Here is a 27175-nt window from a genome sequence, read left to right as displayed (position 1 = left end):
CATGAAAAAAGCAGATGTACTTTTAAGTTTTGTTTTCCTTTTTATTTAGATGAAATGAAAATGAACTTGTCATACTTTTATAATACTAAAATTAAACCAGCTAACAAGGTGAAGTCAGGGTGAAAAATGTACAGTGTAATAAACAAGGGAAGGGGTGGGAGATGTGGGAGGGAAGCAGTAATTGTTGCACAGTTTTAGATTTTTTTTAACTTTTGGGTTTTGGAATGAGATTTTTTTAATTTAAAAATATGCTAGTAACTTGGAAACCATGAAACTGCATAAAAAATTGAAATGAAATGTCTTGATAACCCTGTTGTGACTGAGAGTTCTTTTGAATAATTTGTCCACTTCCTTACATCAATTTGTATGTAAGATTAAAATTGTATATCCCTATCACTTTTTTTTTTTCCCAATCCTGGAGTTACAAGGGGAGGGAGGTGAATTTAAAAGTATATTTCCCTATTAGAGAAAAAAAGTACAGTGTCTGGTCTGTGGGAAGAGCTGTGTATCTTTGTTGTGCTCCATTTAGAAAATAAACAGCAGAAACAGGTCCCTGTAATGTAGTTCACACTTGCCCGAATATTTTTTTTATTATTATTTATAACAGACTGTGGTTTTTTTAACTGCCTGAAGAATGAAAAACTGACATAAGTAAGCTGAAGTTTTGTCTGTTAAATATGAATATTTACTTTATTTGGCTCTGCTTTAACTATAACTGTTACTTTTCAAGTGGATTTGTTTATGTACATGCAAGGAATCCTTGCATGTCCTGGTAAAGTACAAATAAATTACTACAAACTGATTCCAATTTCCTTTTTATCCTTTTTGTATTGTGAAACTGGAAATCTTTATTATATTGTAAATTATCAGCTGGTTTTCTGAACATAGTGTGGAAACATGGGACAATATTTTGATCTATTTGATAATTTTGTGGGGTTTTTGAAGAATTAATGAGCATGTACATAGAAATAGTGACTGCTTGAATACTGTATTTACCTGCACTCTTTCAGTACTTCGAGATTCCTGTATATTTTACGGAGTATAATAAAACCCAAATGTGAGTTCTACTAATGAATAATTTATTTGTATCTACTAAGCATTAATGACAAAGTCTCTTGCTGAACTGTTAGAATTTATAAAATCTACTTCGTGAAGGCTTTGCCAGAATTTTAATTCTAAAGCGAAGGTGAAATATTTAAATTTTAAGTAATTTTAAATGTTAAATTACTTAATTATTCATTTAGGCTTCCTTTCAAGTATCACTTTCTTAACCACTTGTGCCTGTGTTCATTGTATATATATACAATATGTTTGTGAGCGGAATTAGATGATTTCAGGGAGATCGTGATTTCTCTATTTTCTTCCCTCTGCATCTTCCAAGTATGGGGCTATGTGGGAGTGATGTACGTGCCTCAGCTGAGCATGCAGGCAGCACTCAAAAGATCCATATTGGCCTGTCTTGAGATTCACTGCATCTATTTAAATACAAAGGTTGAAGGAGCATGGACCCATTTTTCCTCATATGCTTGTGGGAGATCTGAATCAGAATGCCAAGTAGCATGCCTGCTATTTAAAAGGTAACAATTGCATATTTCTGTTAATGAAACTGTCCAATTTTTGTCCCTTCAAAGGAACTGTGAGATGATGCTATTAATAGGCCTTTATTATCTCTGCTAGCTCCTATTTGACTTCAGGATGACCTGTTCCCTCAGTGTGTGGTATCTGTAGCCATAGGGCAGTTTATAGGAGGGGACACTCCTATCTTACTTGAAAAATTGGCAGGGCAGAGATTGAGAAATATTCATGTCAGCTGTGTGCCCGGATGACGGAGGAGAAAAAGCTCAGAAGGCGTTGGTTTAAGTGTTAAAAGATTTGGATACGGAATACACACAAATGCAGAAAACAGTGCTGTTGAACACTTTTGTTTCCGTATAGCAATCAGAAACTGTGCCTCTCTTCCATTTCAATATTACTTGCATTTTGAGGAAGAAAACTTTTGCTGCATTAAATTGCATTATTTTTAGGTTAAGTTTTGTGAACTTTTTAGAGCTAAAGATATGTCTTTTTTTATTAGGAATTAATTCCATTTAGGAATTCAGAGTTACATGATTTGTATATGTTACCTATCTCATCATTAGAATTTATTCAGTGAGCCTGTAGATTGCAATTTGCATGTATTTGGTTGTTCCTATTTAAAATAAAAAAACAACAAAACCAAACCAAAACCAAACAAAAAAACCAAAACACATCCCACCTCCCCCCCCCCCCAAAATATTACTCCATTACTACCTGGCAGTCTGGGTAGGACAGTAATTGTGCCTTGTAAGTGATAATTTGGACTATTATTAGGATATGATCTTATTCCAAAAAAAGGAATGTGATTTGTTTAAAGAACATGCTACTGTAGTCGAGAGACCACTCTCTTAATGAGAGGTCAAGGAACAGAAGGTTCCTTGTTTCTGTAAACCAAATAATGCTGTCTGTGACTGGGGGGAGGGGGGAGGTATTTTTAAAAAAAAAAAAGAAGAAAGTGTTCATACCTCAGTGGAGGCCTTTTCACTTCCAGAAAATGATACTGGAACCTCCATCTTCCTAAAAGAAATCCTCTTCTTTTTGTACAGATGAACAGGGCACCATTACTGTTACAGCCTTGATCCAAACAGTCTCTTGGATTTTTACCAAGAGAGAGCAGTGAGCCTTGGCTGGACCACTGAAGCAGTATACTAGAATAAAAGAAACCCTTTTTATCCTGGATGGCGGAGCGGGGGGGGGGGTGTGTCAAATGGACTTCAGGAATGAGGACAACCAGCTCTGCTCAGCTTTCTGTGTACTCTGGCTTCTGGGATGTTTTATGGGTTTTCAGTTCTCAGGATAAACGTTCTGCAGGAGAAAACACCAAGTTAGTTAGTATTAACCTCCTAGGCTGAGCTGTTACTTTTAGAGTGTACTGTGGTAGCATAAATGCTGGATGCTGTTAAAAAGAAGAATTAGTCTGTGTGTCCCGTGCCCCCCCCCGCCCCAAGAGTGACCCTACTGTAATCTAAAATATTTTTCTTGCAATTTCTTACAAAATCTTGTTCTCTCTTTCTCCTGCTTTGTATTTCCTCTTTATTACTCTTTATTGCTTTCCCACACTTAAGTATCTCCAAAATAATCATATACATATTTGGAACAATCAGAGCTAGAAGTATGATCTTTTTAAACTTGGATCTTGATTGTGGTTGGTTTGGGGGGGGGTTTGGTCATGTATTTTCTTGTTTAAAATCCTGACTTTGTCTACCAGGCTAAAGAATTAATAAATGTTTGGTTAAAAAAAGTTAATATTTAAAAATTAATTACTTCAAAGTTTTGCTCCTTTTAACATCTACACAAAGGGCACTAAAGATCCCAAAGCTGCTACCTAAGCTGTATGGAAGATGACTAAAAAGGAGTCTGATAGAATGTTTACAGATTCTGTCCATTTAAAGGCACCAACTACTGTAGTAATCCAGAATAACATACTCTAGTTTACAAAAAAAGAAAGGCGAGAATACTCATTAAATCCAGTTGATTGGAGATAACACAACTGTTGTTCTGGTAGCTCAGCTTCTTCATTGGAAAAAAACAAACTTCTGTTAACCATACAAGAACTGGGTGAGAGGATAAAAAGCCTGTACAAAGACTGTAAGCAGCAGTGAATATTGTACAAAGGACTGTTGTCTAGCATATACTTGTGAGAAGTTTTTTCATGTGCATAATCATGGAGTATTTTTAACAGCGCTAGATGTGTCGAGGGAGCCCATACTACTTCATTCCATGTTTGGATCAGTGAGCTTCACATCTTAAAAACTGAAACCTAAATAGAAAGGACAAGTGTTTATGGAAGCAGCAGTTCTGGAGAACTGGAGGATGTGCTCTTTGGCTCTTCCCCGGCAGCAGCTGTAGGAGAGCAGCAGGAGGAGCTGGCAGGAGTACCCTCCTCATCTCCCACCACTTTGCTCTATTGCTCTGTTAATGGTACGTACCCTCTGATGATGATACACACCCACTTCCCAAAAGAAATGCCACTGTGCTTTTGGTTAAAAAGCATTGATTCCTGATAACAATAGTTCCTGATAATCAAGTCCTGGTTGGAATCAGACTAATAACCTTGGAGAGAAGGGCCTTTACAATCTCTGAATAAGTAGTTTAAACTTTTAACACCACTTTCGTAGGTCTGGATTTAAACTTGGCAAAATCCATTTTAATATCAGGAAAAAGTAAGTCTTGAAATTCTTGAAGTTGGTCCAGCAAATTCATAGAAATCCTTAAATCCAAGATTGGTAATTATTGCCTCTGGTAGTAATCTCTCAATGATTTGTGATGACTTCCTTATAATCCTTTAATATGCTGCAGAAGCTGATGGGACAGTTGGAGAAGAATTCTTTCAGATTAGGATTTAAAACCTTTTTTATAAATCTGTAGCTGTGACTCTAAATTGGACAAGAATTTATAAAACATGGGTCTCCTTTACAGACTGAAACCTGAGATGTTACATGGGAAGAGACACAATACAGGCCTCTTTGTTCACTGATAGCATTGGCTTTTTTCTTTTTCTGGGGTCCTTGTCTCACTATAAAGTCCGTATGTTTAGAAGAATGTTTAGTGCCAAGGAACCACCGCGTGTTAATTTGAAATGGCAAACCAACTGGTTGTTCTTAAGAAAATACCCTTTTATAATGATTTATAGGCTTTATCACAAAAATCCCTTCGTTTTACTGGTTAACAGGAGAAGCAAACTCCTGGCTGGATATTGTAATGTCACCCAGGTCCCTAGTCTGATCCATGTATCCCTGTCATACCTACTGAAAGAAAAGCTGTCTGAAACAGCAGCCATGGAAGGAGTGTTTCTTTCAGTTGTTCAGTCATCTAGAGCCCAGGAAAATCGCAAGAGTGATTCAGTTTCCTTTCCCTGGGGGAAAAATAGTTATAGATGTGCCTAAAATTTTCAATCTGTGGGCTTTTACCCATCTCTACCACTCATCTTGGAACTAAATGTTCCTGATGGGAAGATGATGAGTGTCCCTACTTGAGGGACTTGAAGATTTCTTGCAACTCTTTCCAACCCAGTATCCCAGTCTCTTTAGCACTGTTATTTGTCTTCAGATAAAGCAGTATCTAAATTACCCATGCTTCCCTGGTGCTGTGTATTATTTTACATTAGGATAAACTGAACTCCTTCCATTCCATGCTCTTTTAGCAATTTTCAAACCAAGATTGAGAAAGGAATCTTGCAGTATTTCACCATGTAACTGTAAACAGTTGGATAACCTAAAAAGCCCTTCAAGCTGTCTTAATATTGTTAGTGTCACTAAATATTTAAAGAGGAGAAAAACACCTCCATTCTCTTTTTTCATGAAAATTGGCACAGAAGCAACTAGAAATTTTGCTATTCAGATTCACAGCAGAACAAAACAAACCCCCGCTTCCAAGCCTTGTCAAATGACAGATGCGCAGGTTTTCTTCTCATTGTACCTGCGAGTTGACTTAATTCGGAAAGCTTAAGACACTGAGTCTTGGATGTTCTTTTATGTTAAAAGAATAGATTAAATACCTTAAATAGTTTTAAAGCAAAATCTAAGGATTCATGTCCTATCCTACCATCTATTTCCTATCCCTTGCCAAACTTTGTTATTCAAGCTGTCTGCATAGTTTCCTTAAAATCTTAAAAATCTTTCTTAGAATCATATTAACATCTTACTGAATTCAACCTTTCTGATCTCTTCTACCAAGAGTCTGTCTGATCTGCTGTGGGTGCCACTAACGATCATCGCTGACTTCTGACCCGTATGCCTGCCCTCCCAGCGGAGGAAGGAAGGAGAGCACAGTGAATCTCTGAAGTACTTCCATTGCCATTGACCATTAAAAACTTGACTGAGCGAGAACTCTCACTTCAGCCTGTGAATAATTGGGGTTTTCAGGAATGGCATGTGTCAACACTTTGGGGTTTTTTTTTAACCCACATAAATGGAGGAGGAGGGGGTATTTCTTTACAGCCACTGAATCTGCATGTGCACCATAGTGGTGGTTAGGCATTGTTTAGGTCCTCTTTCTGTAACAGTTCTGAAAATGTAGTTTTCTTCAGTTGGTTCTTCTATTCACTTTAGATGGTATGTCTGAAGCACCCAAAGAGGGTGGTCAGGTTTTTGTGTTGATCTTATTGGCTGTTCTGTGATGATGGGGTGTTCATTAAATACCTGATGCTGCAAGACACGTCACCGCCTGGGCAAGACCACGCTGTGTCTCGTCTCGTGATGATGGCTTCCTTACTTCCGTGTTGATTGCAGCAGGCCCTTGAACCTCAGTTGCTTCAGTCTGGTTCATTTCGCTTGTACAGATCTGTCTAAATGAGTTTATGCCCACCTGTGCATTGTGAAGATCCCTGGTCTGAACAGGTCGTCCCAGTCTGTCACCAGTTCCTCAGCCTGTTCACATGCCTCTTGATAACTCCAATGTCCTGTTTGCCAAATGTTCCTTTGGTGTGCTTTCTGGTGGTTTCTCTCACTGTAATCAAAGTATCACCCCATGCACCTGGAAAACTCACTGGCCATGTGAATCCCAAAGCAGCAAATCACTTACGAAGAAACTCCCAATGCCTCTTGACTCGCATGGTGCTACCCCTGCCTGGACAGACAGTTTCTATGGTTGTCTTCCCCTTCCTGGGGGCAGTGTCAAGGCCCTTCAAAGACATCATGCCTGGCTGTCTGTCTCAGACAGAATGTTCCTTTGGTGTCAGTACAAATTTCCAAATCCTGGTTTCACTTAATTCAACCAATTGAGAGAGTTAAAAATGTTCTAGACTCCAGCTGTACTTCCCGTTTGGTTTTGTTGCACTCACAAACAGGAACAGTTCAGGAAGCTTTAATAAAACTGTCTCTATCCATTGAAGAGATACCAGATGATGGGCTGCATTACAGTATGTTATGAGTCTGCCTGCATGAACATCAGCCTTGCCAAAGGCTTCTCACGCCTCCTCAGTAAATGGTATGTAGCTTCACTCGCATAAACACCAGCTCGTTTGGGAAAGGTGCTGCGTTCAGCAGGGCAGTGCTGGGATTGCTGTTCCAGTGCAGAGTTCCAAAAGCCACCAGTCGGTGGTGGTCACCCCGCTTCAGAACGGATACATCTGGTGTCACTCAAAGATCGGGAGGGGGAGGGGGGAAATTACTTATATCGTGTCTAGTACTGTCTGCTCCACTTTTTACAGTGTCTTTGCTAAAGACTGCTTTTTTGGGTGAAGGGAACAAGGTATAAGAACACGCTCTAATACTTAACACAGCAACGTGCCCCACACAAACGGTAAGGCCAGAAGGTCTTGTTTTGTAATAGTTTTGACATACCCAAAGTTACAACAGCTCTGTGGAACACACTTCGGAGTATCTCGCAGATAAATGCATTTTCTTCCTTAAGCATAGCAAATTTGTGTAATGGTATTTACTTGTTTAGCTTAATTTATTGTGATAATAATGGTCTGCTTTGGAACTAAATCCAAAACAGTATTTGTTGCAAGAGGATGCATGTTTTTCAGCCTACAGGGTGCAGTGGGGAGGCTTGTCCTGAGAGCTGGAATTCTCCAGCTGTTCATCGTTCCTTTCTTTTAGACTTGGTTGTATGCTACTAAAACCAGAAGCACAAATAAGCACCACAAATAGTTTTCTGTTCTACTCTGTATGTTCTGGAATTTGTGCAGCGTTCAGCAAGAACACCGCTATGGGTGCCAAAGAATTAATGATTTTTTTAATAACCCTGTGGTGCGATGTCCTACTTCTATATCAGGAACTTTATGTCTAATGAGATATAGGCATTCCCCTCTCCATATTTCTGTCCAATATATGCTGCAGGATAAGCAAACCTGTTGTGTTGCTGCATCAAAGCTGTGTGTGACTAGGTCCTGGCTGAGTAATACAGCTTGGAGAAGGAAGGTTTGATAAAGCCCAAGATCATCAATATTTATATACTTATTTTGTGTAAATATTGAAGAAACCTTGATGTAGAAATTCAAAATTTCTTGGTTGTTTCGCTTTCTGAAACCAGAAAGTGAGTTCATTCAAAGCAGGAGCTTACAGAGCACCTTTCCTTACGCATACTTGTAGCTGCCATAGTGGTTTGAGTTTGTACACATCTCAGAATGGACTTGGACCACCAAAATGGAGACTCACAGCTCTCCTGTTAGTGCTCTGCTCCCCTTGGCCTTACTAATAGACTGAGCACTGGAACACGAGGACTCGCCAAAGGAACTGGTGTGTTTATTCCATTACTCAAATAGCTATTACGCAGATGAAGCCATAACAGCCAATTAAGACCACACAAAATCATAACGCTTGAGAATAAATTATCTTCTCTGAATTTAACCCCAAACTAATATTCTTTGAATATTCTTTTCCCAACTTTTTCACTGCAGTAGAACAGTTTGTCACCACAGTACAATAGTTACAGCACTTAATCTAGTTATTGCTCTGGAAAGAATAGTGTGGTTTACTCATTTAGCAGCAGGAGCCTGCTACCTGGCACACAAAGTATTTATGTAAAAACCTTGCTGTCCCACAATTCATTATGTGCTTTTCATAGCTCTTGTTGAATGAATTTATGAACAATGTGTAAGATGTCTTAAAGTCAAAAGAGTCTTGAAATGACCTCTCTTTTAAACTGGGAAAGTTAAAGTACTTAGTACATAACATAGCCCTTGATACCCATTGCCAATGTTTCTTTAAACACAATTCCTTGCACAGCAGGCTGGAAATAGTGTCTTAATGCAGACTAGTTTTTCATAATCATTTGATATTCTCTTCCCCAGACTGGCTGTTCCGTAGATGTTCACACCTGTAACACTCAGTTACTGTTAAAAGTATATGAGAAAACTCACTGAGTTTTCTAACAGGTTTACAGACAACTGAGTGGCCAGTAAATGGTAATGATTTCAGCTGGGAGTTTTTGACTCTAAGAAAAAAAATAAATTATGGCACCCTAACCAGAACTCAGAACCTCACCATATACAAGCTTAACGTATGTATATAGATACATTTTCATGCATGTCATGCATGGTATTTTTGTCTTCATTCCCTTTCCTGTTTTTCTTCCTTTTGCAATGGTTTTCCATTCTATTCATTTCCATGCTCCTAGCCAGGACCCCAGAAAACCAAAGGAATAATTTAAAAGGAACAAATTTGGTTGCAATGAGAAATGTTATTTTCCCAATATAAAACATCTCAACACATTACAACAAGCCTTTACCTTGCAAGGCAGTTCTTTTACTTCTGGTAGAGTATAAGCTACCAAGGTACAGACTGTACTTACAGCCCCTTGGGTTAAGTGCTTCACTTATCATTTCAAATGCGGAATCTAATCAGTCAGTCATGTAACAAACACACCTAAAGCTCTAGGAAGTACAGATGTTCGGCAATTTATATTAAGATATATATTCTGAACATACAAGAAGTTGTTTTCTGATTCTGTCAAATATCTGTGCTAGTCCTTTTCATACCATCGTCCATATAGAGCAGCTGTCAGTAGGCCAGAAGATGTTCTATTTTTGCTTATGTAATAGTGGTTGTTTTTCCAGCCCATGTCATCAGCAAAGTCCAAGGTAATACCAGATGTCAGCAGTAAAGGAAAGATGTAAGGGGTACTCATATTTCCCCATAGCTGGAAATCTATCAGAGCAGTGGCATCTGTAACCTCCTGTCCACAAGTGCTAAAGCTGAGACCACCACACTTTACTAATGCACAGGCCTGGACATAGTATGTGCCATGCACTGTATGGAGCCCATCAAAAACTCCCAAAGCATATAATTCATCAGTTAAAACAGCTCTGTGATAATTTAAGTAACAACAAAGGGTATTGGCACAAACCTGGAGCTCTCCTTTCTGCCCCCATACAGGAACTAAAGTAAAGTTGTCATACATCATTTCTGCATAAAATAGGGGCGGTAACTGTTCCTTTCCTTTTTCTGATGCTCTGCTGGCAGTCTCTTCTCCCTCCTTAAAGCAAACTTGATCATCCAGTGAGGTGCTTGTAAAAGTCTTGCATGACTGATGTAAGTTCTCCCTGAATCTTTTATTACTCTCCAAATTGTTTTCATAACCTATGGTAATCACAGGAATTTCTGCTACTATGAGCTTGCCACCATAACTTTCCATGTTGTGGTAGATGAACGATTTAACTGGAGTGTATATGCCACTCCCTGTCATGCCCAAGGTAGGGTGGTGGATGTTAGCTGCTAAAATATTGACTTTGAAAGCTGTTGCAAAAGCTTGTTGAAATTCTACAGCAGACAGGAGTGGGAGCTGGTTCATCCAGGCAGTCGGATATACAACTTGTTTCACGTTGTATCGTCTGATGAGGTTCACTGCAGGCTCGAAAAAGAGTATATCAAAGCAAGTGAACATACCAAACTTGCCAGCAAAAGGGGTATCAAAGACTTCATAGTCAGGCTCTGGAGGGGTATCAAAAGCGTATTCAAAATACAGATTGTGTTTGCGATATGTGGCTACCAGCATACCATCATCATTGAATGCCACATTGGTATTGAACTGGTATCTTCCATCAGTTGGACAGTGAGGATCAGTGTACTCACAGGGTTGCTTAGTTCCTAAGTTTGCCACAAGGAATATTTTGTTCTTCAGTGCCATGCAGCTCAGACGCTGAAGAACCTGGAGAACAGTATGGGGAAACATAAGCGCTTCAGAATATCGAGGAGTAAGTTTTGCTTAAGCAGCTATAACTTACTTAATACTTTTCAAATTATTATTCTCAACTAGAAATTGAACATATTTGACCATATCTGTAAAATTTAAAAGCACCGATGATTTTGTGATGAAAGCTATTGGAACCAGTAGCTTTCTAGACTGAAAAGTATTTCAGATGCTAATTTCAAAATAGCACTGAAAAAAATTAGCTAGGTTTTCTTTTCTGAGAAGCAAGTAAATAAATAAATCTATCTCAAGGGCATTAATTTTCAGAAAATTCTGCTGCAGGAGCACCAATGGCTTTAAAACACCATAGGTAAACTAAAAGCTTTGACAAGGCAGCATAACTGATCTGTGTGTGCCTTTAGAACAGCAAATGTCTAATAATGATCGTTTGCACTGCAATGGCTCGTTCCTGCAACTAGATGTTTTTACTGTAAATTTAAAAAAAAGTTATTACTAGCTACAACTTAGAGAAGCAGAGATGTAAACAGACAGACTTTGCATAGTTATAGAAAAGAAATACAAAAAGTTACAGACTACAGTATTACTGGGATGTTTCTTCCACGCCAGAGAGCTGTACCAAAGACTGCCAGTACTGCAATCTCCAAACAGGATCTGAATGGCAAACTAAGTTCGTGCTTGCTTGTCCATGATCATTGGTAGTAAAGATTCATAGGCCAAAGTAGGTCACCATTTGCAACTGTGATTCATGTTTGCATGCAAATTTTGCTTAGTAGGCACATGCATGACTTTCATCATATTGACTGCTGTAATGTTAATAAGAATAAACGGTTTGTATTACTAAGCATGGTTATTTTCACTTCAGGTTAAGAACAATCAATGAAAATACTATTTTTGTAACCTGCAGGTCACATCTTCTGTAATCACACTTGATCTGTCCTAAGTTGTGACTTCTATTACATTATAGTAGGTCAAGATGTGTTACTTGTGCTAATCATTTTACACACAATCACTGAGTCAGAATGTTCTGATGTCATTAAGTCATTAAAACTGAGTAATGAGAATGCATCAAAAGTGAAGATACAGCTATGTTACGTTATATAAAACAATGTTGTTCAAAATAAAATCACACACAGTGTATCTTATTAGGGAGCAATTACCATTTCATAGGTTGGGGAGGAGGACATGACCCAGATGGCTCATAAACAAGCTAATCTTCTTGCATGTATGTATCTAAAACCCTCCTCTGCCAAGAATGAAACCAGCACAAACTAAGAGTCCATGAAAACAGAATCTGGTACTATGAGTTCTTAAACCATGTGCTTACTTCCCTAAGCAAAACTACTGGAGCTAGTTTCCCACTTGGAGCACAAACCTAGCATTCAGTTATTCCACCTCTCTGCAGAAATCACTCCTACGTTTACCTCTGTGTCATTGAACAAATACGGCTCTCTGCAGGGATTCCACTTCACAGAGCGTGAATGCAGAACGAAATCTAAGTAAGGATAAATGGAGCTTCTGGTGAAGTTGAAGCCATGGATTCCATCTTCAGGAAAAACAATGATCTGTGCCCCCTGTATGTAAAAAAAAGACATGTTTTGTAGGCAAAGCAAAACCAACCTAAATACGGAAGGAAAAAAGGGAATATCATGGCTAAAAAGAGCTAAAGAAAGTTAAGGATTACCCAAGTATGTTTTGACAAGATTGTAGTTTGAAAATATCTTTTCTTTGACTTCATAGTAGGTGTAACTATGTGTGTAAAAAAAGCTTATTTAATCTGACACATACGTTTAGCTTGAAAAACAACCCATTTGATGTTATTTTAAGGCCATGCAAATAAGAGCAGACTTCATCCAAATTCTTACCAAAAGTATTCTCCATTCACATCAGCCAGGAGAATGACATCATTCAGGTTAAAGACTGATAATGTTAAAATTTGTCTTAATGTTTTTGTCAGAATTATGCTATTTGCAGATGAACTTTGTCAAAGGCGCTGTACCTGTGTCAAAGCTGCAGCATCACTTAGTCCGGGCTACACACCTTGATTAGATATATAGGGTTGGAGAGGGTGCTGGAGTATTGTTTTCAGAAACGCCTGACTGTGGAAGCAATGCAGATTCTGGCAGAAATGTAGCTATGCCAGAGCTAGGCTGGCTCTACCTCAAGTTCAGGGGGATATGAACTGTTCCTAATAATACGGTGGATTCCTCTTAAATCAAACACAGCATCACTCAAATTCCTGTGACTTTTCAAAACTCAGTTCAAACGTGTTATCTATGCTATGGCTTTGGGATAATTTATGTGTCTTGGATGCAGTACTGCCTATAAATAGCTATTATGCTTCTGGACTGTGACACCCAGTCATCTGAACTTCTCAAAAAAAGTTGCGTTTTCCAATTATATAAAAATGGTAATGCTTCTATTCCAGAACAACAGATCTGTGAAACTTGCAAGTCAATTCTCTGTGTAGGGACAGTAATGCCTGCTTCCTCTGACTAGAACCAGCTTTGGGTTTTCTTGGGGAGGGAAGGAAAGGAGGCTCTGCATACGAACAGCCAGAAATACTAGTCTCTCTCCTCTAAATATATTCAGACTGAGAACCATTCCATGGAGGATAGGAGAAAGGAATGGAAAACTTTACTTCCACAAAGCTGTTAATGGTGGAACATTCATTTCCAAAGCATTTAATTTCCTTAGTTTTTAGAAACATTCAGGAATTTCCATTGAGAGCACTGGAATAAAATCAAACCCAAAGACAGCTGCCTGTAAGACAATCTTTCAGTAAAAACATTCCATTTAAGAAAACAGAAAGGAGCTAGGTACTCAGACCAAAATAGAAAATTAATTTCCCTATACTAAATAACTATAGGCGTGTTTTTCCAAGCTTGGAATAACTCAAGTCAGGCGAGCTGCTAATTGGCCTGATTTCTTTCAGAGCTGCTGGCAGGTCAGAATGTCTGAAAAACCAGACCATAGTTATGTATATAAATATGGCTTTAGTTGCCTGGGAACACAAATGTGAAAGATTATCCTCAAATAGCAGTTACTCTATATATACATAGGACAGATGCAACTGCTACTAAGCTGCAGCATACCTGTCTTGCAGCAGCTACTACTTGCTCTTCATAGATGTCTAGGTTTCTGCCCATGAGTTCCAGCGCAGACTGTCGATCAACCAGGACTGTCGGGTTAGGACTCAATATAGACTCGTGTTCATACACAGCAGCAACATAATGCCCCTCCTTCTTAACTCTTCCCAAGACAACTTGATAGCACAAAAAGCAGACGGACAGCTTCCAGCACAGATCCACCATGGTGTATGCCATAAATCTAGAGCAAAAAAAAACCAAGTGGGGCAGGGGGAGCTTGAGCAACAAATCATGCCAGGAATTTAAATTATTATTAAATATGGACTGTAACTGAGATTCTTAGCAGAGTTTGAACTGAGTGTGGGTTTTTTTTAAATTCCTGAATGACTACGTGCATATTGTTTCTAAACCTTAAATCTATCTATGTTGGTGCTTTAAATAACTGTGTCCTGTTTAAAAGAATTTTAGTTTCATATACAGTTCTACTGATCTCCTTGCTTGGTCTCCCTTTACAATTAACTTCAGCATTCATTTACAGATTATTGCACCATATATCAAAGCATCTGTGGGAAAAGTTAAAAGCAGCTCGCAAATTTGCAGTTTCTCCCCCAGCTGGTGATGGGGCATGTATTTAAAAGTAGCATTTCCTAAAATTACTTGGACACGATATTTAGTACTAAAGTAGAAACAGAACTTATTTTATCAATACAGAAACAGATAATTGCCAAAAGAATTACAGGAGACACTACTTCTGCATTTAGCTATCTTTCTATCATGAAAATGCCTCTCCTGATGGATTATGGATTCACTCTATTCCAACTCCACATACCTAATTTAATAGACTAATTTGTCTCACACGGTGCAGCTTTTTTCAACATTTATAAAAATGTTGAGCACAATTCAGATTTGCATTCCTCCTATACAATGCAGATAGGTAAGGTTAAAAAATGCTTTCATAATAATAACAATAAAGCAAAAATCCATACAGAATGCAGAAAATTTGCATTACTGAGCTCTTCTTAGAAAGAAATGAAGAATTAGTGAGTCTGGAAGGCTGGGGCACTCTTTCCAATATGGGCTCCCCATTTAGCCTTTTGACTTCCCAAACTGGGAATATACTTACTTATACAGAGCAAGGACTGACTGACACAGTCAACGGCTATGCAATGCTTAAGAAATACTATAGAAATGCCATGTTATTCACAATTATTCTCACAACATGAGAATTCTGTATTTGTCACCACAGTGTTACTAGTATCATTAAGGAATTAAATCTTGAATATCAGTGAAGTTGAAAGAGCATGCAGGAGAGATGCGCTGATGCTATATATTGATAGCCTACAGTCTCCAAGTTCGGTTGCTGACTTTTTAATTGCATTTGCTCTTTGGTAACTCTTATCCAAGAAAAAAATGTTCCAAAAAGCTCTTAGCACCTTTCAATCTTTGTGATCCACAACTCCCTGAATTTTTCCAAAGCAAATACAGACTGAAAGACACATGCATGAAGAACCTTCTCCACTTCCCATTAGGAGTTCAGCTGGAAAAAAAAGATCAACTTTAAACTAATCCCATTTTAATTTTTATTCATGTTATATTAAATGTAGTTTTGTACCTAAAGAAGAAAGCCTATGGCAAGTTAACTTAAAATATCTCTTTTCTTAAATTGCAGAATGAAAAGCAGCTAATAAGCAATCCTCAATACTGTTGGTTTTTTTTCTAAACACCAACTGGTTTAGTATCTAACAATGAACAAATTGAAGTGTGAGGAAAGCTATTCAAAAAGCATTTAGGAAGTAGTATCTTAGTTTAAGCCACTTGTTTGCTTCCATGAGCTCTACACACTATTTGCAACACTGGTTTAATAGCAATACAATGCCATGTAGGACACAAAAATCATAACCTTAGTGTCCATGGTAGGCAGAAGACTTGTTTGCTCAATGAAAAAGCTTTAGTATCTAATAACACTTGTAAGGGTGCAGGAGTAACTTGGCTATTAGATGCTGCTAAGCTTACCTACATATTTATATTTTCCTGAGCCTTAATATGCTGATCTGTCCATATATACATGACTTCAAGGGTAAATTTAAGTTGCCTAAAGCACAATGAAAACAGAATAAAGCCTTGGCATCCCTGTAAAGAGTTGTATTAAAAATACTCCATTTTTATAAACAGTTTTGAGAAGTGATGTACAATAAGCTACCTTTGCTATTCTGCATCTTGAGGAAAACACACGGTACTTACGGGGGGGGTGATTTTGCAATATTTATCAAGAATAGAGGATCCTACTTTGTCCTGTGCAGCTCAGCTTTGCAAATGAAATACCAAGGTACACGTGAAGATACAAAGCAGTAGCAGGGGGAGGGAGAGGAGAGATGGGAAGCCTCTCACAGTTAAGGAAGCACTGAAAATACACTGGGTTGCATTTCACTGACAAAACTCTCTTTTCTATTTCTGTCATACCTTCAGAGCCAAAACGCCTATTTAGGACAGGAATGGGTTCTAGTCAGCCGTTCCTCAATAAAGTTATCAACTAAGATGTAATTAGAATTCATCATTACTAGTGATGGAAAAAGTTGGAGAGTTTTAGATCACAGGATGAATTGCTATGCGTTTGAAAAATAGCCTTTTGGCCTTCTAAGCCAAACATGCTAACAAAAAAAATTAACAGGTAATGGGCTTCTACAGAATGTTGTATTTTACAGACATGCTTGGAGAATTCTTATTTTTCTGCCACGGTTTATTTCCTGGTGGTCAGAAACACTCAAAGTACTAACCCGAATCCCTTCCTTGTTTAGACACACAAGAAGTTTAGCAACGAACATCCCACTACACAATCCCATCTGGCTGAACCTGGGCCAACTAAAATAATTTAATAAATCAAATAATTCAATAACTAAAATAATTCCTCTGAGTCCTTACCCTTGGTTGCGATTACTGCTAGTCCCACAGGTGATGGCTGAGCACTTACACGAGTGCTCCCTAATGCCTCTCCCCTATTTGACAGCTTAAACAACAGAACCCTGGTATCTAATGGATTGCTTCTAACAAGGAGAGCTGTAACAAGCCCCAGGCCTGGGCTTGGGGATAGTAACCTTTCCAGCCACAATAAGGATACCAGCAGGGTTTACTCAGCCCTTAGGCTGTCAGAGTCCACATAAGTCTCAGCCACGTTCTGGTTTTTTTTCCCTAACAGGAAGTGCTACACCATCTAATAAATCCTTTCCTTGAAGAGAAGTTAATTTGTTCCGGGTGTACAGAGCTGTCCCCTCACCTGCACCGTGACTTTAAAAGAAATTTTCATGAACGGAAATGCTTTATAATTTAATCTCTTTTTCTGGCCCTTTCCTGTGATTTATGTCATCTTTTGCCTGGCAGATATGCTTCAGTAGGATCATCTCACCCAAATATAAGTATTTCGTAGCAGTATTACTGTCACATAGTCACAGTATTCTAGGTACAGTTCTATACAAAAGGTAAAAAGACTGGTGTTTAAGCTTGGATGCCAATTCAGACAAGTTTTTCCCCCAGTCACAGTCCAGACTGTTTTCCTATACAGTTTTTCAGAACCATCTAATCTCAGTGCATTGTAAAGTAAATCATCCAGTCACCCACTTTTCAACAACTTTGGAAAACTTAGGAGTTTATCAACTCTCACCATACACAGACGTATACACAGAGAAAGGCAATACATATCCTGCTTCTTAGCACTTTTATACTCAGAAGAATCCAACAGACTGTGAAATGTATATTGGCTTTTGCAAAATGAGAACACTGAAATTTGCCTAACTACTGCATAAGCTACATCCCGAAAGGATGTTTGCCTCACTGCCACTAAATTAGGCCTTAACAGGGGAAATATGTAGTTGATATATTCCAGACATCAATTGTATTTTATAGCTTGTAGGCAATAAATGGGCACAAGCAGAATATATAGTTTCTTCTGATGAGATAAGACATCCTGCAACTCAAGTAATTAAAGGATGTGTAGATAGATTTGTGAAAACACAGAAAAACAGACATATGGACTCAAGGACGAGTGAAACTGAGAACACAAGTAAGGAGTGATTTGTTAACATGAGAACAGCATTTTGGGGATCAAAGATTATTTGACATGAAAGATACGAGAAGAACAAAAGAAAAACAGAAGTTTAATGTGAAAATATTGAAAAGTGCGACTGGAGGAAAACAACAGGGTGAAAAGTGCGGCCAGAGGAAGACTACTAACTTCATCCCTTGCAGATCCCCGAAGGCCCCTCTGAACCACAAGAGATGCGCGCAAGTGGGGGTGGTCTGGGGTGGAGTTATGTTAATAGATACCTGAAATATTAAAATAACCCGTTGGAAACACCACGAACACAGTGTATAAAAAGGCGAGTTTGGGTATAACCAGCACGCCTCTGGTTTTGACCATGTGCCCAGCGCTGTTTGCCTTTGTTCTATAATAAACTTGTAAAATTCATGAAATTCAGCGTGAGTGCATTTCTCACAAGACTATAAAAAGCAGAAGTAGCACAGCATTAGTCTGGGTCCTCTTAAGTGATCAATAGCAAGTGCCTGTTAAGCTATAGTAATGTAACCAGTAATCATTACTAGGCCAAATATTAAATTTGCTATTAAAAATAATTAAAAGTCTTTTTCACATTAAGTGATATCCATGAATTGTGATGTTGCTGTCATTCTAATATATAGAATATATAACACAACAGCTTCTATACAGATGTAAAAATATAGGGAAATTTAAGGTTTTTTTCCACTGATCCCTCCAGTCTCCTGCTTTTATATGCTGCACTGTACTTTAATACAGTATTTTACTATAATAGCTTTTTATGAAGTTTGTTTTTTTTTTTTAGCAACGCCATCATAGCTCAACATAAACAGGTATCACGCATTTCCATTTCTGAAAAGCGTTTTGTGTGCAACACATTATATAACATCGCTCTAGCTTCCTGGCTTTTATCCAGAGGCACAATCTGTTTTTAAAGAACGCTGCCCATTCTAACACAGTGTTATATGCATTTCACAGCACTCCTGAAGCATACTTCGTCTCATAATTAAAAGATCTCTGTGGCCTCACCGACAGAGTGAGGCTGAACTGAATGCCGCTGTTGTTGGCGGTTCAGCCCGAGCAACTCAAGATGGCAGCACAACCGGCAAGTCAGGGGGTGGGGCAGAACCTGTTGTCAACGGTGTCACCCCTCGGACACGGGCAAGCCTGGCGTGGCCAGGACGGGCACGGCCAGCTGCGCCGGCGAGGACGGTGGAGAAGCGTCTCGCACTCCGCTCCCGCTCCTCCTCAGGAACGCTGGCGCCGGGTATCTCCACCAAGAAGAACCTGTACCGCGTGTGCCCCGCTCTGTCAGCGGGCTCTGGCCAACTCCACAGAGCCGGGGCGGGGCGGGGGTGACACTGCCCAGGCGGCCGCCCTAGTTAGAACCGCGGTTCGCCCTCCGCCTCCCACAGGCCTTCCGGGTCCAGCCGCCACACGCCAAGCGCGGCCTTAGGGGAGCCCGGGCCGGGCCGTGAAGCCGACCGCCCGGCTCCCGCCTCCCCCGGTTTGAGGCCGATCGCTCGGCGAGGCGCGGAGCGCTGCCCGCGCGTCCCCTCGCTCCCGCCGGGATCCGGGCAGGCCCGCCCGCTTCCCTGCCCCTTGCTGCGGGGGGGCGGCGCCCGTCCCGACCGCCCACAGCCGGCCTCCACCGCCGGCCTCCGCGCCCGCCGGCCGCTTCACGGCCGCCCCCTGGCGGCCGCTCCGCGCGCGGCACCGCCAGGAGCCTCCCGGCCTCTGATTGGGTGCCCGATCTAGCCAACAGGAGGCTCCCCCAGCCTTCGCCCCGGTCCCCGCGCCGCCTTGCCAACGGGGGTCAGAGGTGGGTATTCGCGGCCCTCGCGCCCGCCCCCTCCGCTGTCTCATTGGTCGGAAGGCGTGCCACTCGACTGCTCCCGACCTTCGGCCCGGGGTTCTGTTCCGCCCGCTTCCCCGGTGGGCGGCTCCGGCCTGGGCCTGGGTCGGAACGGGAACGGGAACGGGAATGGCCTCCGGGAGCGGTGCGGAGGGGGAGGCTGTCAGCGGGGCCCAGCTCATCGCTGAGTCCCTCAAGGCTCAAGTAAGAGGGCGCGGGGACAGGCGAGCAGCTTCCCTACGGCGGGCGGGCAGGGACAGTTCGCGCCGGCCCCAGGGCCGGGTCAGGCCACGGGTGCCCGCGGGACTGGGAAGAGGCGAGTACGCGCGGCCGGACTCACGCTGGGCGCCGCTGCCGTTCTCCCGGGGCCGGGCGGGAAGGGCTTGCCCCGTTCCTGTGTGGGAAGGAGGGAGGTCCCGCCGCAGCCGGCCAGTGAGCGGGCCCCCGGCCGGTCCCACGCGGGCAGGCGTGAGGCGGTGACTTTCCCCGGTCCTTCACTTCTGCCTTCTTGGTGTTCGTTTGCTGTGAAAGCGTAAAAACGTGAAGCGCCACGGGGAATTTTCAGAGGAGGTGAAGTTGACATACTGAGACACCGGAAAATGGTGTAGCAGGGATGTCCCACGTCAGTAAAAAGCACTAAGCATCTCTTGACTGAGGAGCCGGGCTGAACCGGTTGTTCTGCTCCTCGTAGGCCTCCAAAACCCGGTGCTTTCACAACTACAGAGGACTGAGCTGCAAACGCCAGCTGGCATCTTATAGGTTTCCACAGCAGCCTGCGAACTTCTATGATGTTAATATATATATGTCGCTACAATTTATTTTTAGACTTCTTGTGCAGTTAGTACGACTGTGTGTGGCACGTGCTTATTAAAGCTATCTTTTGGAAACAATTCTGATTTCTTTTAACATTTTTCTTTTTTAGAATATCGAATGCATGTTTGGCATTGTTGGTATTCCTGTCACTGAAATTGCAATCGCAGCCCAAGCAGTTGGAATAAAATATGTAGGAATGAGAAACGAACAAGCTGTAAGTATATATCTGTAGCAGGACCAATCCTTAATTTTAACCATTGTATAACAGAATGAAATCCAATTCGTGTTTTCTTACTAGAAGGAATGTGATCTATGAATGTTCCTGTCCGCTTACAGTCATTCCGGAGTAAGGGAGAGCATTGGTGCATTGAGTTGGGTGTTTCCTTTTGCCCTTCTTTACCCACTTCCATTTTTAAGTGCCCCCTACTGTTCTAATAAGGGAATTGCAACTTTCTTCATTTTTGGATGCCTTTCTCCAGTAAGGGAGAGAAGATAGGATGAAAATAGGGAGAGAAAGAATTTGAACAGAGCATTCCAATACAGAAAGAAAAAATGAGATCGATTTTGTCTCCTTCGAGTAATATATTGTCAGATTTTATTTGCCACTTTTTGGGAGGCTCATGCAATCCATTTTTGGTTTTCTGTAGCTTTCTATAGATTTTCCAACCTACTTTTCCCTTAAATTTTTTTACTGTCATTGTCTTTTGCTGATGTCTTCCCTTCCAGATTAGGAAAATATTATCATTCTCTCTCTAACTAATAGTATTTTAATTCCTTTTTTAGGACTTTCTTAGCTACTTTTTTCATTTTTGCTTAGAAGGATATTTTACTTAGGAGTTATTTCCTACAGGCCTGAAAAGGTAGGGGTTTTTTTCCTTGTCTCTGTTCTGTTCTTGCGGTGTCCAAAGAGGAAGGTTTTCCTGCTGATAGACTTGTCCTGACTATTTTCAATAATAGTGATATCTTTTTTTTTCCTTAACTGTGTTTTAAAAGTTCACCAAATAGCAAACCATAGAAAGTTGTGACACTTCTGAATGCTCAAAATCAAGCACGAACATACACTTAGACTCTCGTAGTTGTATATATTTGAGCTTCGTTGTCTGGGTATCAGAAATTAGACTCAAGCTCATTATCATTTTGATGTTATGCCACTAGTTCTGGTTTTGTTTGGTTTCCTCAGTAAAAGCTTTAAGCTTCAGTAGTTTCTTAAGTGATTTGAGGTTGAATATAATAACCTCAGGTTTACACCTCATTTTCAAAGATAGCTATACAAGCTGGCTAGCTATTGGACTGCTAGCAAATCAACCATCAGCTTTCCATACTCAGAGTTGCTCTACTACGCTTGTCAATTTTCCATAACTGATGCCAACAAATAATTAAATTGCTCAATTATTATCTTATCAGGAGGTTTTTCTTGTGTTTTAACTTGTTTATGGGTCTTGTCTCTCTATGAACACTATTAATTAGAATTTTCCCACTTTGTAAAAGGAATTCCTTCTAATATTCTGGACCCGCACAGTATTCAGGTGCCTGTATTTTGTACCAGTGTTCTTTTTCTGTTTTCCACCGTGTAGTTCATAGCCTTCATGGATTGTCCCAGATGTCAACAAAGTATTGTAATAGTACTTCTCCTAAAACAGGTGATCATGAGCTGTATGTTTTTGCTGTCTAATCCTTACATCCTTATTGGAATGTGAGACTATGCAGAGGAATGCATGTCTCTGTATGGAAAATCTGTACCGTGTGAGAGAGGCAAACATATATAAATATGTTTAAAAGGCATATTTGATTCCTTTGAAGGGCTGGGAATTCAACACGGTCTTTATATTCCTGTAGGCCATTTAGCCAGTATTCTAGTTTTAGCTTTGGTTATGAACATGATTAAAATTAATTTCCTCATGTGTCTGATTAACAGAAAAGACTGCTTTGCACTGCCAAATGAGATACTGTCCTATTTATCACTCTTTATTAGACTCTCTTCTGTTAGAGTGAAGAAGACAAGAAACGTTCTGTTGTGTAAATGGTGAGATACTTTTGCTTAGGGGAATAACAGTAATGTGAAGATTTGTTAAAACATCAAAATGTCAGGGTTTCTCTTCTTTGGGAAGTGGAAAAGTATGAGCAAAGATATGTCTTGTAGTGGGGATTTGTTTTCTTTGTCTTCAGTGAAGACATTGAGTAATTGCTTGGCAGAGGAGAGGGTAAAAGGTTATGCACAGTATATTCAAGATACACTTAATGTTTACACGTCATAGTTTTAATTGTCTTAGTTTATTAGTTGTGTGGTCTGGCTGTGGAGGATGTGTATACAGCTGCTTCCTTTATTGGTGAAGGCAGCTGGATAATAATCTGAGATATATGAGTTTTTTCCAGGCGTTGAGTTTCTGCCTCATTTCTGGGCCAGGTGTAGCAAAAGCCCATAAGGCTGCAGAATAAACTGTTAGACTAGAAAGACCACATTAAAGCATGAAGTTAAAACCCAAGTAGTACTACTAATATCCGTTAGCTAATCTCCTGTGGCCTGTAATATGCCATAAGTTTGCTAGAAGCAGTTTAATCTCTGTCCCATATGCCCCTTGAACACTGAATAGTTGTTTTGCAACTCAATAGGGGCATGTGTTTTGTGTACTGTCCCTGGGTAATTAGAGATTTCTGTGATTGTTTAGAAAACAGATAACCCAGGTCAGTTTTAAACTTCAAAAAAAACCCTTTACTAGATTGTTATTCATTAACAACACACATTGCTAATGTTTAGTTCTTAATCTTTAATAATTATTGCTACATATTCAAAGCAGTCTCTTCTTGATAATCGTATCCTAAGTTAGTCGTGAGCAGACAATATGCTGGAGCTGGTGCAGTTCCAGCTGCTGATGGTACTAGCTGTTGAGGAAACCGGGCTTGACAACCCATCAGTAAAGGCAGCTGGAACTAAAGTGGGTATCTTTTTTTCTCCACCCCTTAGATTCAAGATCTATTTTTATAAGACCTTTTGGTCTCTGAACAGGTCTTGCCCCTTGGCCACCGTGTCTGAACTATGGACTGTGTGGTGCTGGATGGCGCTTTCCGAGGCCAAGACAGGTGCCTCATCCTGTTGCACATCTGTTTTCTTTTTTGATTTTGTTTTGGTTTTTTCCCCTTGCTTAGCCATTGCTGCTTTACCTAAAGCAAAACAGCGTCTTCCCAGATCTCAAAGTTGCACTTTTCAGTGATGAGTAATTGGCCATGAGCAAATTGTTTATTATTCTGGGACCGCCACTTTCAACCTGTGTCCTTATTTTCAAGGGCCGCACTTAAGTAGTACATGGTAACAAAAGACACTACGTACCAAGCTCGGGTTCATACAGCAGGTTCTCGTAATAGGTCAATCACAAGCTCTACAGGCCAGCCCTGGAACATTGGGCATTAGGTACAATTAACATAAGGGCCTCAGACCTGCCCCTAGGCATGGCAGTGCTGTTTTAACTGGGCTTAAGCATTGTTTACTCACTATGTTGTATTAGTTGGCTTATGTTTGAGTTGAAAACAGACTAATTAAACCCTGCTTAGTGTGCTTGTACTTGTATGGGAGGAACAGGCCTCTGCTTTGGCTACAGTTCAAACCCAGCACTCATGGGTGGTTGCAAGCTTTTGAGTTCAAGTGCCTACATCTAGACTTCCTACGTTTCTTCCTGATGTCGATTGTGGGTTTGATGGGCAATGGCATTTTATATGCCTACATCCTTCTTGCCTGTCTGAGGAACATAAGGATCTGGTTTCAGCTGATTATCTGTTAAGGTCACAACACAGTTGATGAGTGCTGTTATTCACATTTTAGTGGTATGGGTGCAAGGTTCATCAGTAAAATGGGTTTTCATTCTTACTGTTCACACAAAAAAATCTTTTAAGTATACCTTCAAAATTATTTACAATCTCCTCTCCTCTAAATACAGATAACTTTAGTCATGTTGCTTTCTTGCAGAAAGAAGCAGTAAAAGTTTTAATGGCAATGACAGTGCATGAACGCAAATTCTATGTGCTGCTTTATTTACCAGTCGGTTCTAAAACATGATTGCCATGGAAACTCAACACCATGCTTTGAGCTCCATTAACAAGTTTTTTAGTAACACCTACTCCAAATATTTCTAAACTTTTGCACACAGATAGGTTGTCAAATTGTTATCTAATTCTTGAACATTAGTAACATTTTTCTTCTCCATGTTAGAGGCATATGAAAAGTAGAAAGAGATTTTTCTTCTCAATGTACTTTTTTGTCAACAATTCCTTATCCTAATGCTGCAAAGAAAATGAGGATTTCTTATTATTCCTCTACTAAGCTCCACACTTTTGCTCAGACAGTTGGTCTGTATCTGTAGGAGCATGCGGATATTAAAGATAGTTTCTCTCTCCGTGTAAAAGCTTCTAAAAGTCTGTGTTTTCACTCATTTAAGCTGAGATTGCTGTGTTACCTAGAATTACTCATAGGTTTGAAGAAAATACTTAGTAGCTTTGTAAACTTTTAGAAGGAGCTTTTGTGTTACTTATTCTTCTTGCCACAATAGTACTTAAAAAACCTAAAAAATAAAACAAATAAATAAAGAAAATAAAACTAAAAAAACCCCAAAACCTCAACTCTGTTTAAAAATGAAAGAGGGAGGCTGTAAGACCAGGATCTTACTTTGAAAAAAAAGAAAAAAAAAAAAAAAAAGAAAAAAATTGCAAAATCAGTTTTTTCCATTAAGTGTTAGAGCTTGCTGAATTCAAGACAAAAGCATGAGAATATAAGGGAGTTGGCAATGTTATATATGTGAATCCTTTGGAGTTCTTGGGTCACCTGTAAGCTTCTGTTTCTATTTGATCACATATTGTCTTGTTACCAGGTAAAATTTATATCTGAATGTTTAATATTACTACAGGAATAGCATAAAAACATACTCCTTAATAATACTGCTGATAAGCTATGCTAACACATGTTGTAGGTGTTACTTTTGTGAAAATTATTCAAAACACAATTTTTGTTTATAATGTCAAAAGTAGCTAAAGCTAAGTGTGGTGCCAGAAATGGAGTGAGAAGAACTTCAGCAGCTCAGCTTGTAAAAGACAATCCCTAATCTTCTAATGAATCTCTCCAGTGTGTGATTTCAACCTTTTGCTTAATTTCTGAACTACAACAAGTTATTCCAGTGATGGCTGGATTTCTGTTTGTTGCTTTTCTCCTGCAAATCCCTCTTCCGTGTTAGTCCAGAAGACAGTGGAAGGCAGAAGTTTCATATGTTGTTCTATTCAATTTGCTTCCCTGGTTTTAGGGCTTTTCTTTTACATGGTTGTTCTTTCTTTTTTGAATCCCAAATATTCCTTATGTAATATCCTGGAACAACAGGAGCCTGAAATGTGAAGAGGAGTCTTGAGATTTTTCACATAAACCTTCATGAACACACCTTATAATGGGGAGGGTGAAGGGGTGCTTTTACTTACATTTAAGCTCTGATGATCAGGGAAAAAATCTGTACCTGCTTATTTTCAGTATTGTTGTTGAAAGTTATGTACAAGATACCATGAAATGTAAATATAATAATAATTGTATAATTAACTCCAGTATTTTCAATAGGCCTGTTATGCTGCATCTGCTGTTGGATATTTGACTGGCAGGTACATTCCATATTTATTTATATTTATAATAATGTAATTTATAGTATTGACTGTGTTAGACTCAACAGAAGCTAGGAACATATTTCTGGGTGTTTTTAGTGTGTGCAGATGTAGGGCAGTTAAAATGGAACATGAATTTTAAAATAACTGTCAATAAAAGTTATCAATATTTCTGTTGCTATGTATCAGAGCAGGAGCAAGAAGGTGCTTAAGCTCATATAATATTGTCCATCTTATAACTTTCTTTATTTTTTCCTTTTTAATATCTGAATAGTAGCTTAACACCATTGGTATGAGGGGCAGAAATCATGCCACCATTGTTTGTTGCAACTTGGTGGACCTGCTATACTTCAATCTCATCATCTGGGTGTATTGTTCAACAAATACCTTATCAATACGGAGACAGATCATATGCCTTCGAGTCTCCCCTGTGCTTCTCCTGACACAAAGTACTGGCTTTTCCTCTTTTACTGCATTTTGCTCTTAATGTTGTTGGGAAGCGTTCTGTGGCCTGTGACTTGAGTTTTGCTTCTTAGGTATCCCATGAATCCTTTTCTAAAGTAAAATCTGGTGTCTGCTTGCTCACAAATGCAGACCCGATGATGCAGGTGATCTTTCCTTATTCTGTCTGCAAGCGTGACACCTGTGTTACAGAGTTTTGTAGTTTTTCTTTATTTGAATAATCATCTGGAAGTAGTTTTTTGTTTGGTTGGTTTTTTGTTTTGTTTTTTTTAATATGTAAAGAGTCTGTAAATCTACTAGGGAATGGTCAGTAGTTAAGAATGATCATTTTTATCTCATCACATGGAATAACAAGTGCCTCTGCCTGAATTAAACTGTAATAAAATTTTTGTTGAATCAGATGCACTTCTTCCATTGTGAGCTTTCTTCATTGATATCTAGTGCTAATGTGCAGTTGAGAAAACTGCAAACATAAGTGGCTTACCAAGTTCCATATAATTGCTAGATGATGGAGTAAATGTGATAAAAGAAGTAAGGAGCTGTGTTATGATAAGCCTGTGTTAGTTGCAGACCTCTGTGTGGGTGGCACATACCAACTGCTCACTTGCTTTTTCACTT

General features: G+C 39.7%; 2 protein-coding genes across 4 annotated transcripts in view; one reads left to right on the top strand and one right to left on the bottom strand.

Annotated features, from left to right (window-relative positions):
* Positions 1 to 8202: 8202 nt before the first annotated feature.
* On the bottom strand, positions 8203 to 20240 carry BTD (biotinidase). The gene is given in 5 exon segments (XM_075051688.1): positions 8203 to 10668; positions 12093 to 12242; positions 13764 to 13998; positions 19998 to 20114; positions 20116 to 20240. Coding segments are annotated over 5 exon segments (1812 nt in total). The 3' UTR covers positions 8203 to 9483.
* Positions 19672 to 27175, top strand: part of HACL1 (2-hydroxyacyl-CoA lyase 1) — a 26548-nt gene continuing 19044 nt past the window's right edge. The window contains exons 1-3 of one of the 3 annotated variants that reach the window (XM_075051702.1): positions 19672 to 19861; positions 20580 to 20684; positions 26055 to 26095. In XM_075051702.1, the coding sequence (XP_074907803.1) occupies positions 19787 to 19861; positions 20580 to 20684; positions 26055 to 26095 (221 nt within the window). In that variant the 5' untranslated portion in view covers positions 19672 to 19786. Of the gene's footprint in view, positions 19862 to 20579; positions 20685 to 26054; positions 26096 to 27175 lie in introns of those variants that run through there. The other 2 variants (XM_075051713.1, XM_075051721.1) reach the window with 2 other exon arrangements.

The sequence above is a fragment of the Buteo buteo genome, chromosome 2 (genome assembly GCF_964188355.1).
Source record: "Buteo buteo chromosome 2, bButBut1.hap1.1, whole genome shotgun sequence".
In the NCBI taxonomy this organism is placed as follows: Eukaryota; Metazoa; Chordata; class Aves; order Accipitriformes; family Accipitridae; genus Buteo; species Buteo buteo.
The sequence above is the reverse complement of the archived record's forward strand: the minus strand, read 5'-3'. Positions and strand labels throughout refer to the sequence as shown.